General features: G+C 45.1%; 3 protein-coding genes across 3 annotated transcripts in view; 2 read left to right on the top strand and 1 right to left on the bottom strand.

The window, feature by feature from the left end:
- The window catches only part of LOC134194120 (Golgi reassembly-stacking protein 2-like), a 9,495-nt gene extending 9,296 nt beyond the window's left edge, over nucleotides 1-199 (top strand). Inside the window, exon 12 of the mRNA XM_062663026.1 lies at nucleotides 1-199. This exon is cut by the window's left edge and continues 126 nt beyond it. Within this exon, the coding sequence (XP_062519010.1) occupies nucleotides 1-104 (104 nt within the window). The 3' untranslated portion in view covers nucleotides 105-199.
- Nucleotides 200-983: 784 nt separating this feature from the next.
- LOC134194388 (uncharacterized) lies at nucleotides 984-2,993 on the bottom strand. The gene is made up of 4 exons (XM_062663317.1): nucleotides 1,972-2,993; nucleotides 1,784-1,877; nucleotides 1,578-1,710; nucleotides 984-1,500 (listed from the first exon to the last, which is right to left on the bottom strand). Exons 1-4 carry the CDS (start codon nucleotides 2,262-2,264, stop codon nucleotides 1,145-1,147), a joined length of 876 nt encoding a protein of 291 aa, XP_062519301.1. The 5' UTR covers nucleotides 2,265-2,993; the 3' UTR covers nucleotides 984-1,144.
- Nucleotides 2,994-4,700: 1,707 nt separating this feature from the next.
- LOC134194387 (cholesterol 24-hydroxylase-like) lies at nucleotides 4,701-8,527 on the top strand. The gene has a single exon (XM_062663316.1). The coding sequence runs from the start codon at nucleotides 6,831-6,833 to the stop codon at nucleotides 8,319-8,321; it is 1,491 nt and encodes a 496-aa protein (XP_062519300.1). The 5' UTR covers nucleotides 4,701-6,830; the 3' UTR covers nucleotides 8,322-8,527.
- The last annotated feature ends 3,997 nt before the right edge of the window (nucleotides 8,528-12,524 follow it).

Here is a 12,524-nt window from a genome sequence, read left to right as displayed (position 1 = left end):
ATTTCAATCTACCAGCACCAACTCAGCTGGCTAACCCAGCAGGACAGACAGGAGTACCTGTATCAATGCCCAGTCGGCCTAGTGACGAGATAACGCAACAGTAACTCGAGGACAGTATACTCTTTCAAAGGTAAATGGTTTGTAGTTTGAGTTACCAGCTATTAGCTGGCAGGAACATCAATAAACTACGCGCAGTACACACATTGTATTATTTGTGGTCTTCACCCTGTCATGAGGGCTTGTGGTGTGTGTGTGTGTGTGTGTGTGTGTGTGTGTGTGTGTGTGTGTGTGTGTGTGTGTGTGTGTGTGTGTGTGTGTGTGTGTGCGTGTGCGTGTGTGTATGCCTGTGAAATGTCAACTTCCTACTTTTCTGCGAGAATATTCGAGCTACCGCAGACAGCACTCGTTCAAACACCGCCAAAAGAAATGATTGCAAAAGTTGAAATCAACCGTCGTTAATTGAGGTCCATTACCTTGTGACGCTCCCACAGTAGCCTCGACCCTAGGTTTCGACAACTCACCTAGCCTCGCCCCAGACGCAGTGTGGATTGCAGCCCAGGATGCGCCGCCATCACCACTACGTCTGGTTGGGTACCAGATACCAGACGTAGTGGTGATGGCGGCGCGTCTGGGACTGCAATCCACACTACGTCTGAGGCAAGGCTACAACTCACCTGGGTAGGTCGTCACCTCTCCCTCACCGAGTCATCTCTCCCGGTTGATTTCTCACAGACCAGAACATGGCATTCAGTACGTAGGCCTAGGGCCCTTCTACCACTAAAGTAGAACGTTTTCGTTCAGGTATGCAGAGTCAAATTGCAGTCCTATCTCCAATCTAGCATAATATGCACTGCCAATCCTGTCCGCCCGACTAGAAGAAACCGATGAGCGCTCTCTTTGCAAACAACAAGTTTTCTTCTTGCGGCCTAACGTAGCAAAACCAAAAGTGAATCGGTACCTACACGCACTTTGCAATCGAAACGTTCCTTGCAACAACTCAACTCAATTGTCTACTACACTCAAATCAAACCAACAACACAAGCGTGCCATGCAACACAACAATCATCGTGTCTCAATCACAACACACACAAGGCTTTCTGCCAAGCAGTCTCATGCATGTCCATGTGCACGGAGCGGTCACACGCTAGATGTACATAGAGCTATACTTCTGTAACTTTTCCTCGATTTCTTCCCGCGTCGCTTCGCGGACGCTCGCGAATTTGCATTCTTCAGGAACGTCGAACATGTTGTCTTCAACGTCGTCGTAGAAATTCGTATATCGCACCGTGTAGACGGTATTAGTAAGCTCGGGTCTCATGTAGTCAAGCATATTTCCTTCATAGATGTTCTCTATGACTGGAACGCACTTGCCGCCTTCCACGGGCGCGAATACCCCGTACCACGTGTGCTCGTGACCTCCGTGACCGTGCGGGTGATGACGAGCATGCGCATTGAAATTGATCCGAGGCCTTTTGACTAGAGAGCCCAGCTCGCTGTCGTCTAGAGTATGCGCAAAGTCAAGATAAAACAGTAACGAAAAGTGCGCAAATCAACACTCGAAGTTATATGACCTATACCTGAAGCATTGAACACAAGAGCGTACGTTGTGGTCGTCAATGTGTTCTCTCCCATTCCTCGCTCCTCTACGTAAGCGCATTGTGCACGCGATGGCACACCCTTTTTCTGGAACTGATAGAGTCGCTCAGACACCTGATAACAAAATCGGTACAAAGCACGACATCTTTACTTCGCACATTGAAGGGAAAGTGCGACACAAACATACCAGACATTGAGTAGTCTTGTAGCCATTCTCCTCTATTTCACCAGTTCTGAAGTAAAAGCGGTCCTCGCCAAACAAGAGGAGTATGTCCACAAAGCTGGCGACAAAGCAAGACGTCGTTCAGTTGATAACATTTATCACATTCGCCGACACAATTCCTAACTACAAGTCGGAAAACTTGAAAATCTTACATATTTTCACGTATATTCAGAATGGCGACGGATTTCCGTATGCGTTGCTTGTCCGAGTCGTAAAACAGTCTGCCCGCTTTCATAATTCCCGTGTACTCATCTAGATACCAAATGTTGCTAATCCATTTTGGTGGAGTCTCGCACTGCGTTTCGGACGACGACGACGGAGGCAGGCCCATCGGAGGTTCATCCGTCGGGCACTCCTGCGGAGGATGCCCTACCCCAGGCCACAGCTGTCTGGCGTCGACACTAACAGACGCGAGCAAAAAGCAAACGACAAGCAACACGACCATTTCGCAGCGTATCCCAAGCGACGCGTACAGTGCAACGTCCACGTGGAGACTAACGGCGGGACAGCCGATACCTCTAGTAGTGGTGGTGAGGCGATGCTAATTTCCTATTGTTTTCATCCAATGACGTTTGACAAGTAGAGCAATCTAGTGTCGACACCCGATGAAGAGACAATGAGGTAGAAAAAGCGACTACGAGACCGCCATGTTAACAAAGAGACTTGACGAAATGTGCTCGACATCAAAACAAGCCGCACGTCTAACACCCGACCAACTGACTGTCGGCATCAAGGCACGACTTAATTAAGATGTAAACACGTGATCTACGTGTTAGAGTGTACGTCCGCCACATCGTGGAGAAAATGTGAACACGTTCGCAAATAGAATTTAGTATAGACAGACTAGTATTGGTGCGTTTAATTAAGACGTATAAGTCTTCTTTGTTGTTAATTAAAATCTGCTTGCGTTCACACTGACGTAAGTTCATCAGCCCCAGGAAGTCCGTTTCACTAGATGATCACGTGATGGTAGTGCAAGCTAGCCGCCTTCACTTGTTTGCTGATTGTGCTGATGCAGTTTCTAAGGCTTGTACTGCTCAAGCAGGTCCGAAAACGCACAGCGAAACTTATGGTGCGTCGCCTGGTTCGACACTGTTGAAGATAGTGTCACTGAAAGTGGTGACGGGAAACGGAAACTTCTTGGCAAAGTCTCGGAAGATGTGCGCTTTGACACACACACACACACACACACACACACACACACACACACACACACACACACACACACACACACACACACACACACACACACACACATGGCCTGTTCGGTTTTTCCGAAAGCAGACTTGAACGGTTAGCACTCTCCCTACGCCAGGTACGTTCAAGCTTCTCTAGGATGTACACAACTTTGCTTGAATTGTTAGCTCGAGTTGTTTGCGCAGGTTTCTAGCATTTTTGCTCTAATTGCGTCCTGCAGTCCTTTCTTTACATTTGGCTGTGCTTCACATGACCAAACTGCGTACACTACCCGGATATATCTGTTGTGGGCATTTAATTTTTGCCCCGTTCTATGTCATCACGTGTGCCCCATAGGAAAAACGACTTTTCCTACAAGATTTGTTTGAATCCCGACTAGGCGGAGCGAATATCCAGGATAACTTGCACACGATTACAGCACCAACTGCAGCTGCTAGCCTAACGTGGTGGCCTAACGCGCGAGATTACATGTACACCGCCTACTAGATCCGGTCACGTGTCTTCGCAAATCAGCACTCTAACAGAGTGTGGCAGTCACGGATGCGAAGAATCTAAAATGGCGCCCCATACAAATCGTTGAAATGTATCAAAACGCATCCAAGCCAGATCTCTCAATCTTCAGTAATAGAGAGATGTAACTAGCCAGTGGAAACTACCGTTTGGGAGCCACATTCTGCTTACAGTTGCGTGTAGTTGAACATGTCCAACGGTAGCCTCATACCAGACCCTCTCTCACCGGTTCCTGTATAACACGACAACGTCGCCGGCGTTGTCCTGTTATACGGGAACCAGGCACGGCGGCGCGAGAGGGTCTGGTACCAGGCTAGATGTGAGTGTCTAGATCCTTGCGTCACAGGGTGGGATTGTTTATTAATGCAATCAATGTTATTACGTACATCCGTCAACTGCTACATATAGTACATCTGTCAAAGTATCAAGAAAAATTGAGTGAGCAAAATACCAATGCACGTACATTAGTATGGACTAACGAACTTATCTAGATTTACACGAGACAAACTACCACTTCATCTACGTAGATCAAAATTGAATGAAACAAGTCTAGAGACATTTGAGTAAATGATGGCTAGAGATGAGTATGCACTTGTCAAAGATGGAAGAAATGGACCATGCAACTATACTTTGTCTTGTAACTTTGGGTTCATTGAGTCCGCGAAACAATGAAGCAACTGCGCTATCAGCATCCGCTCTAGATCTCTTGTAGTACTATTTTTTAGCACATACAACCAACCGGTATACTGCCCACATCCGTCTAGTCGTAAGACCTACAAGATTAGAGAAGCACTACAGTGTAAATCCTCCGCGTGCCATAGCGATGCACGTCCCCTGTGTTAAGCATCCGGGACATTTATTTGATCACGTGTTACACGGTTCTCGCGTACGTCACATGACCGGTCTGTACGTAGTCTCCCGCTCCACCTCGGGTTAGTTAGCCTCGCAGTGTGGATTGCAGCCCCGGATGCAAACTACGGGCTGATAAGGCCTCTCACTTCGTTAGCTGTGTAGTTTAATTAACTAAACGAGGCTCTAGGTTATCTACTAGTACCCCGTTTACACGAGCACGCATAGCGAGCCGCGCCGCGCCAGCCCTTGCCAGCCCGCGTTTACTTACACGACACACTCTGTAAGATCACACTCTGTAGATAGACTCGACCCAGTCTCTATCCGCCGTCGTCGTTCCCCGGATAGTCAACCGACGGCGGCGAGTGACTGGGTCGAGTCTACTCTGTAGAAGGAAGCCAATGAGTGTCACTGGCGTGCGTTAGGTACTTTGAGCGGATCAATGGTACAATACGCACCCCCAGCTAAATGAGGTGCGTATTCTTCTAGCCTCTAGGATACAACGAGCACGCTAGCAAGCTATTCACATACCAGCAAACAAAGTAATATACAATATATCATGTAGATACACGCCTACTTTACATTACAAAGTGTATCCAAGATAATAGGCAATTCTGTCACGCCAAATTGCCGGTTGATCAGTAGTGACTAAGTCCGTTCAGGTCCACATGTGCTAAGGATCCAAAATCTTAGATTGCATAGATAGTATTCCGTTCAGGTCAGCATCTTTAAACATGAGAACGGATCCATAAGTTCAGCCAATCAGGTCTGTCCCTAGATATTCCGTTCAGGTTCACCAAAGCCTATCTAAGAGGTACAATCAAGGCATAGAGTCAGACTCGATCAGCTGTCTTTGTGCTCTATTATCGACGTTATACAGCTACTGTGGTATGGACTTCCACACTATTCAAGAAGTCGTACATGGTGTGGGCAATTCAGCAGAACAAGTACTTCGATTTTTGCAACGTCACCATCTTCTATGAACACCGAATACTGTCACTTTGGATATAGCTTAACTACTCTGTAATACTGTAAACATTACACAACAAGAAATATTCTGGTACATTTTTTGTACTATTCTGCTCGTGACGATCTGCATTATTATCCCGAATAACGGTGTAATGTTTAAAAAAGTAGGCGTGTACAGGATATTGTTTACCACTTTTGTTTGCTGGTATGTCAATAGCTTGCTAGGGTGCTCCTTGTATCAGAGGCTATAGAAGAACACGCACCTCATTTAGCACTATTGATCCACTGACATACCTCACGTTTGAAGCCATGCTGCTCGCGTTTTTTCTATATGGCTTTACAATATTCATATCGAGAATGCATCGGACTTATACGAGACGTCGTAGGTCTATCGCCAGGCGACTGTTGAGCACATGCAGCAACGGAGTTCAAAGCTAAACTTCTTGCTCATCTTGGTCGCTCCATAATTGGACAAGACACGCTATTTGTACCATTTTCGCCCGAAAGTAAGGCGCGGCGGCTAAACAGCATGCCATTTGATAAACTTCCGCACTCGAAAAAGAGGCCTGTAGATCCTGATAGTCAGTTGATACTCCTACCCTACACACAAAGTCCATCACATCAACAATTGACGCCCCGAGTGCTGTGTACGTACACACAGAAGTTGCACATTCGCAGAGACAGGACTGTGTTTTTGACATGACGAAGAGAAGGAAATTCCAGCCAGTGTAGATAAGAGTTAAGTAATCACTAAGTACTGAGTACTGCCATGCTCATCCGGTCTTTAGTGTCCGTTTATGTTACAAGCGGCACAAGGCAAGTAGTATGACGCGGGAACGCAGATGCATAATGGATCAGACGCAACTGATGCGGACACTTATTTAATTAACAGCCTGCGGCATCTACGGAAGTGCATTCGTCGGACGTGGTTTGACTTGTACCTCGTTACACTCGCACAATCGCCTAGGCATTAATTCCTACAACTAATCCGGTCTACAGTGTACTGTACAACCACACCTATGATGGATGGACTGAGTTATCGGATTTAGCTAAACAAATCTCAGAGTACCAGACTGATCTCATTACCTTAGTGACTCCTAGACACATTAGCGTAAGAAGCCGTGTAACCTCATGCTTGATTACAGAAGTCCTAAGATAACAACGCAAAGACCACGTAGCTAGGTATAGTGAGTGAACAAAGAACTGAGTAAGGACACCTTAGGCTACTCGCTGGACCGTAAAACACTAATTAGCTAACACTCTAAACATTCCATCATTGTCAACAGCTACATTGTAGGTCAGACCCGGTAAAGTGTGTACGTAGTAGGTTTTCACGCAGATACTCATCTCCTCGGGTATCCGGGACGTGAAACAAGGAGCGGTACCGGATCTTTGACATCCTGCCCGAGGAACTCTCCCTGCTGCTGCTGCTGCTGCTGCTGCCCCAGCTGTTTCTCCTGGATCACGCTTCCGTGCACATTTTGCAATGCTGCTGACGTTCTTTGTCGTACTATGTCTTCTTCTCTGCATTATCTCATTCTCTTCAACCGCCTTCATGTACTTTCTCTACCGACGAGCTGTTCTAGTTGCTCACCTCCCGGGGCCTCCCGTCAAGAGTCGTCTTTTCGGACATGTTCCTTTTATTGCCAAGTCCATCGAGAAAGGACACTGTAGGGAGCAGTACGTGTTCGACTGTCATCTCAAGTACGGAGAAGTTCTCCATGTATGGCTCTACCATATTCCGGTTGTTTACACATCAAATATTTGCGCCGTTAGAAGGCTTATGAACAATCCCGCTCACATTAAACCTCGATGGGTGTATTTCTCACTGCGCAGTGCAATTGGTCAACGCTTTCTAGGACAAGGAATGCTCACCAACAGTGACCACAGCTCATGGGAGAAACGCCACAAATCTATCAGGCCCGGATTTCAAAGGCGCTATCTCAAGTGTTTTCTTCCTACTTTTAATCGCATAGCCAACAAGTTTGTCGACAGACTGTTGGACATTGGAAAGGGTGGCGCACCGATAGCCATGAAAAGGATGCTCGAAGCTTTTGCCCTTGAAGTCATCGCAGGAGTCGCATTTGATGAACACTTGGATTCGATCAACAACCCGAATCATGTCCTCAGAAAGAGTCTGGTTGATGCATTGCATGCTGTCTTTCAAATGATGAAAAGTCCATTCAAGACCCTGTTGAACTGGCAGGTAGTGAACCAGACAAGGGAACACTGCAAGAGAGTTCGAAATGTAGGAACCGATATCATCAAGAGACGACTGAAGCAGTATTCGTGTGAAAACGCCAACAGCAAGGATGATATTCTAGACTTCATTATCCGATCGGCAGCCGATGACCCAACCGTGACCATGGAAGACATGGTCGATGAATTTGTAACCGTATTTGTAGCTGGTCACGATACCACAGCTACGGTATTGTCATTTGCATTAGAAAGAATCATACTGAGGCCTGCCATTTGGAAGAAGATGTTCGATGAAATTGAAATGGTTCTACAAGAGCGCGATGATGTAGAGTTTGATGATCTTGCCAATATGGAGTACATTGGCTGCGTCTTCAAAGAGATACTTCGACTCTATCCACCAACTGGTTGTTCAATACGAACACTCAGTGAAGAGATGACCATCGCTGGCTACAAGCTCTCGCCCGGTGTTGATGTTGCTGCTCCTCTTTTTGTCATGCATCGATTCCCCGACCACTGGGAAAAACCATTGGAGTTCAATCCAGATCGATTCCGTTATGAAAACAACTCGGATTTGCAAGCCTTCATGCCGTTTGCTCTGGGACCACGAATCTGTGTCGGTCGACACTTTGCTGAAATGGAATTCAAGGTTCTATTCGCCAAGATGCTGAAGCGAATAAACTTCACGCTGTTGGAAGGGCAGAAGAATGGTGTTATCGCCGAAGCTCTCCTGTTCACACCACTAAGTGACATCAACTGTACTATCCAGGCTCGTGTCTGAGATCAGTTTGTGAACAGTATGTGTGCATGTTGGTAGTCCAATGGAGTGTTCTCTGCATGCTACCCTTCCCAAATGAATAGCATAGAGCAGAAATCCAGTGCGTCCGAGGTTTGTTTTCTCCATGACTACTGTACTTGTTTAGCTTAGTGTAGAGAGCAGGACAGTAGTTTCAAATAAATCATCGCAGTGAGTCGGTTGCAACTCAAGTTAGGTATTGAAGACATAAGCTTGCTGTCCATGCATTCCACATCAGAGCAACCTTACTTGCGCCCATGGAAAGAATTCTGATGGCAGAGATTAGCAAGTATTGCCACACCACTATCAACTTGTGCTTGCTAGCTTTACTACTCAACAAAAGTTAGATGCAGTTCCTTGTTGTGGGTGTCAGTAATTTCCACATAGGCCGTCTTCCTGAAGACCATTAACTTCTTCCCCCTTTTCTACACGGCAGCAGTATGCTTGCCACATCTAAGGAGTTACCGCCTCAAAAGCTGTACAGATCAGTTGTTCCAGATCAGCCAACTTGAATGTCCAGAGAATAATTTGTTCGGGTTTGCATCACAATTCGCCAGCCAAATTTTATTACAGATGATTCACTTTCCAGATCAGTACCAAAAAACGACATGTGTGCATCATGCCATCCTCTACAGGTGGGCTCATTCCTACTCCACACCAACAGAATCTGGCCCGAGGCTGTACCTTTTACTTTTTAGCCTCAAGGTTGTGATTACTAATTTAATTGGCTGCATGCATGTCAGTACGTGTATATGGCTCTGGTCAGTACAGCACAAATGACATGTACTGTACAACACATCCACAGAAAGCACCAGAAATCATGCAGTTGCTTAACTCTAACTGTCACTGACAATGTGCAAGCTTTTGGAGACTTCCTAACTATGTGAATATGCAGTCTTCCTTGCTTGCTCCCTGGAGTGGATGTTGATTAGTAACATGAAAGCTGGATTAGCTAAATAAGTTAATTCAGCTCATCCGATACCAAGCTTCAAGGAAAACAAAAAACTTTGTACTACCTCATCCAGGCAATCCATCTCATGTGGATTAGTAATGAACTAATAATATCATTTTAAGACAATGATCAGTGATTGCTTTGCATCTCATCATGGTAATCACTAGTGTTTCTTTTGGAATGAAAATAACAGTAGGTCAGTTTGGTATCTGTGCAGTCATCTATACAGCCAGCACAACTGACTATAAGCAGCGGTTCCTGAAGGTCTGTCTCCTCTAACTTCCTTTCTCTTCTGGGGTATCATCAACCAGTGCTTGGGGCAATGGACAAATTAGCCCATGTTTCATCTACACGCACTAATGCTCTGCCTTCCTGAGGGTATGTATTAATGTACATTAGGTAAGGGCAACATTGTAGTATGATGCTGCGTTGTTGATAGAAAAAGACTGGTTCAGCTTGTCTAAGGTAAGCCTGGTTCACAAAATATATAAGGACGTGGAGGCTCAACTGAGCATCAAACCTCAAACACACTGCCTCCACATCTGAGGCATCCCTTGATGTTGACGCTGAGTGATGCTGTAATAGGATTCACTTCTACTGTTGTAATAGGACTCAGTTCTATTGTTGCATGGGGTTGACCACCATGACATTGACGTCAATATTGTGAACCAGGTTTATGGTATGGAAAGCCCATTCCAATCAAAAGCAGGCATGCAGACAGTGGTCCAAATACGTCCTTGGCTAAGTCTTTCAAAAAGTTTGTCCAGCTGAGTGTAGGTGAGATATTCTTTGTTGTGCATGACTTGTGGTTTGCAGTTATGTAAAGAAATATTAATAACGGTACTGTAACAACAAGGATGTCTACTTAGTGCAAACAAAGAGTAGCAGTAGGGGACTGAGAGATACCTGCTACTTTGCTCAGAATTCGTCAGTTGATAATATGCATGCGCAGAATATGACTCCAGTATGAAAACTGTCATTCCCTCCCTTGCTGCATGAGCAATAACCACAATAATTAATATTTATAAATAAGGGCTGCCACAGAAAGCCTGGCCATCTCAAATATGTAAAAACCAAGAAATACAATCAAGGGCATCATGTGGGTTTCAAAAGTGGAGGGGCTGATAAATAAAGTTGAATAATATGTAACATCATAGGGAACGTTATAATTAATTCAACACAAAATATAGGTCTATTACAAATTTTCAATAATTACATCCTCAGCAACTGCTAATTTTAAGAAATTGTGTTACACGAGCTATTTAGAGAACGGTGTCTTTCACAGGGAGCAGCAAATTGACACAAGAGGGACTGGTAGTGGTGATGGCGGTGCATCCGAGCTGCAATCTACACTGCGTCTGGAGCGAGGTTAGGCAGTGCCGACTTTATGTGTCTTTACTCTCATAGCTTACGTGTAACATGTCGTGTCACAATGATGCTTGTGGACGGATGCACTGAGAGTCAACACTTTTCACAGCAACTAGCACATCAAATATTCTAGTTGGACACTTTAATTTAATTAATTAGAAGTTATGATGTAACCTAATGGGAGTGTCACATGATGACTTTCGTGTCAGTGTGTTATTTAGTATCCCCCCACAAGGTCATGCAGTGTAGTTTAGTATTCAGACCATGCATCCCATGAAGAGTAGCTGTCTATGATGTGTAGTGTAATAGTTGGAACAAAAAGTGTAGGAGCAGGCGCACTAACAAGATGTCACTGTGATTATGCGTAATACACCGAGGACTTCTAGTTGCACCACCTTGATAAGACCTGTTTATGAGTTTTCATAATTCGTCTCAACCCTAGACAATGCCCTTACCCGGAAATTAATTAAAGGTCTGTCAGTGTGTAGTCACATGGGCACACCACTCCTTTTGGTTAAAACTGCACATTATTGAGACTACGAATTTATGAGAAAGATTACCAGACCTGGAAGGACATGTACGGTACAGATGATGTAAATTAACCCAGTAAATTGGTAGTTGGCATAACTGTGGCATTCAGGAGCTCCAGTAGTTTGACTGGAGCTACCTGATCCGGCTTTAGCCTCGACCTCCCAAACCGGTGTAGCGCCGATTCAAAATCATCGTCCATTGAATCTGCGCTACATGTGTCTGAAAGGCCGAGACTAATCCGGCTTTGAGTTGACTGTTAGTGTACTAACACGTTTGTTTCGTTGAGTTTGTACTAAATAATTGACTACAATTGGAGTCAAACCAACTAAAGTGCGTTCACTCTAACCTTGACCCTAGCAAGAGTTCATTCTTGCTAGGATGGTCTACAAAGCACAAAAACACCTCATTTGATCCTCACCACCTTGTTGTTCTTTCTGCTATGATTTGAAGGGTATTTCCTGCCAACATAATTAGTTAAATGGTTTGACCCTGCTGTGGCCAATGAGCAGCTTGGGGTAAGGTAAGTCTGCAAAATTTTTAGGTTAACAATCATAATTACTGCAATTAGCAACTCTAGTAGGTTGTACACATGCATTGTATGAGTTCTGAACATTATAGCAGGAAATGATCTCCTGAGTCATGTTTAACAGAGCAGGTGTCTGTAGAGCTGTTTTCTCTATCAGAGCTCAATTCTGAGCTGGAGTTTGACCTACTTCAAGTACGAGCCCTTCTTGTTCCTTTACCTCTTTCGTCCAATAGTCGTCCTCTACCTTCTTGTTCCTTTACCTCTTTCGTCCAATAGTCGTCCTCTACCTTAGTAGGACACTTTGGCTACCTTAAGTACCCTGTCCCCAGTCTCAAGTGAGTTTGGCAGTGTCCGGTTCCCTATAAGACTGTCTATTCTCTGTAAGTGTGAACTGGGAAGTGAATAATGAAGTAGAGGTCACACCAGGTGTGCACTAAGAGCTGCTCCAGTTGGACCATGTTACACCAATTATCTTACATGGTTCCAGTTGCCAATCTGTTGGTCTTACAAGACAATTGGATAATAACCATTGCTCCACCCATCTGTAGCACCCTAGCTTTGTCTGCGCCAATCAGTGTCCAGTATTCACTTACATTAGAGGAGAACTCTCACCAAATACTAAAACTTGTTGAAAGAAAGATGCAAGGCCTGGTATCTTCCTGCAGGAAACCTACTGTCCAGACAGCCACAGAAGCAGAGAATCGGCAACGAGTTGTTCAGACGATTCCCTGTATGTACGCAAAGTCTTACTCTCTCGAAGCAACTACCTTAGGTTTTGGTTAATACATCACAACCTGACACCATATGTCTC

Source organism: Corticium candelabrum, chromosome 18 (assembly GCF_963422355.1).
Source record: "Corticium candelabrum chromosome 18, ooCorCand1.1, whole genome shotgun sequence".
Classification (NCBI taxonomy): Eukaryota; Metazoa; Porifera; class Homoscleromorpha; order Homosclerophorida; family Plakinidae; genus Corticium; species Corticium candelabrum.
The sequence above is the reverse complement of the archived record's forward strand: the minus strand, read 5'-3'. Positions and strand labels throughout refer to the sequence as shown.

Coding starts and splice junctions, on each gene's coding strand:
- LOC134194388 (XM_062663317.1), bottom strand. CDS start 2,264: ATGGTCGTGTTGCTTGTCGTTTGCTTTTTGCTCGCGTCTGTTAGTGTC. Junction 1,878..1,971: donor CTGAATATACGTGAAAATAT/GTAAGATTTTCA, acceptor CTTTGTCGCCAG/CTTTGTGGACATACTCCTCT. Junction 1,711..1,783: donor ACAAGACTACTCAATGTCTG/GTATGTTTGTGT, acceptor TTTTGTTATCAG/GTGTCTGAGCGACTCTATCA.
- LOC134194387 (XM_062663316.1), top strand. CDS start 6,831: ATGCTGCTGACGTTCTTTGTCGTACTATGTCTTCTTCTCTGCATTATC.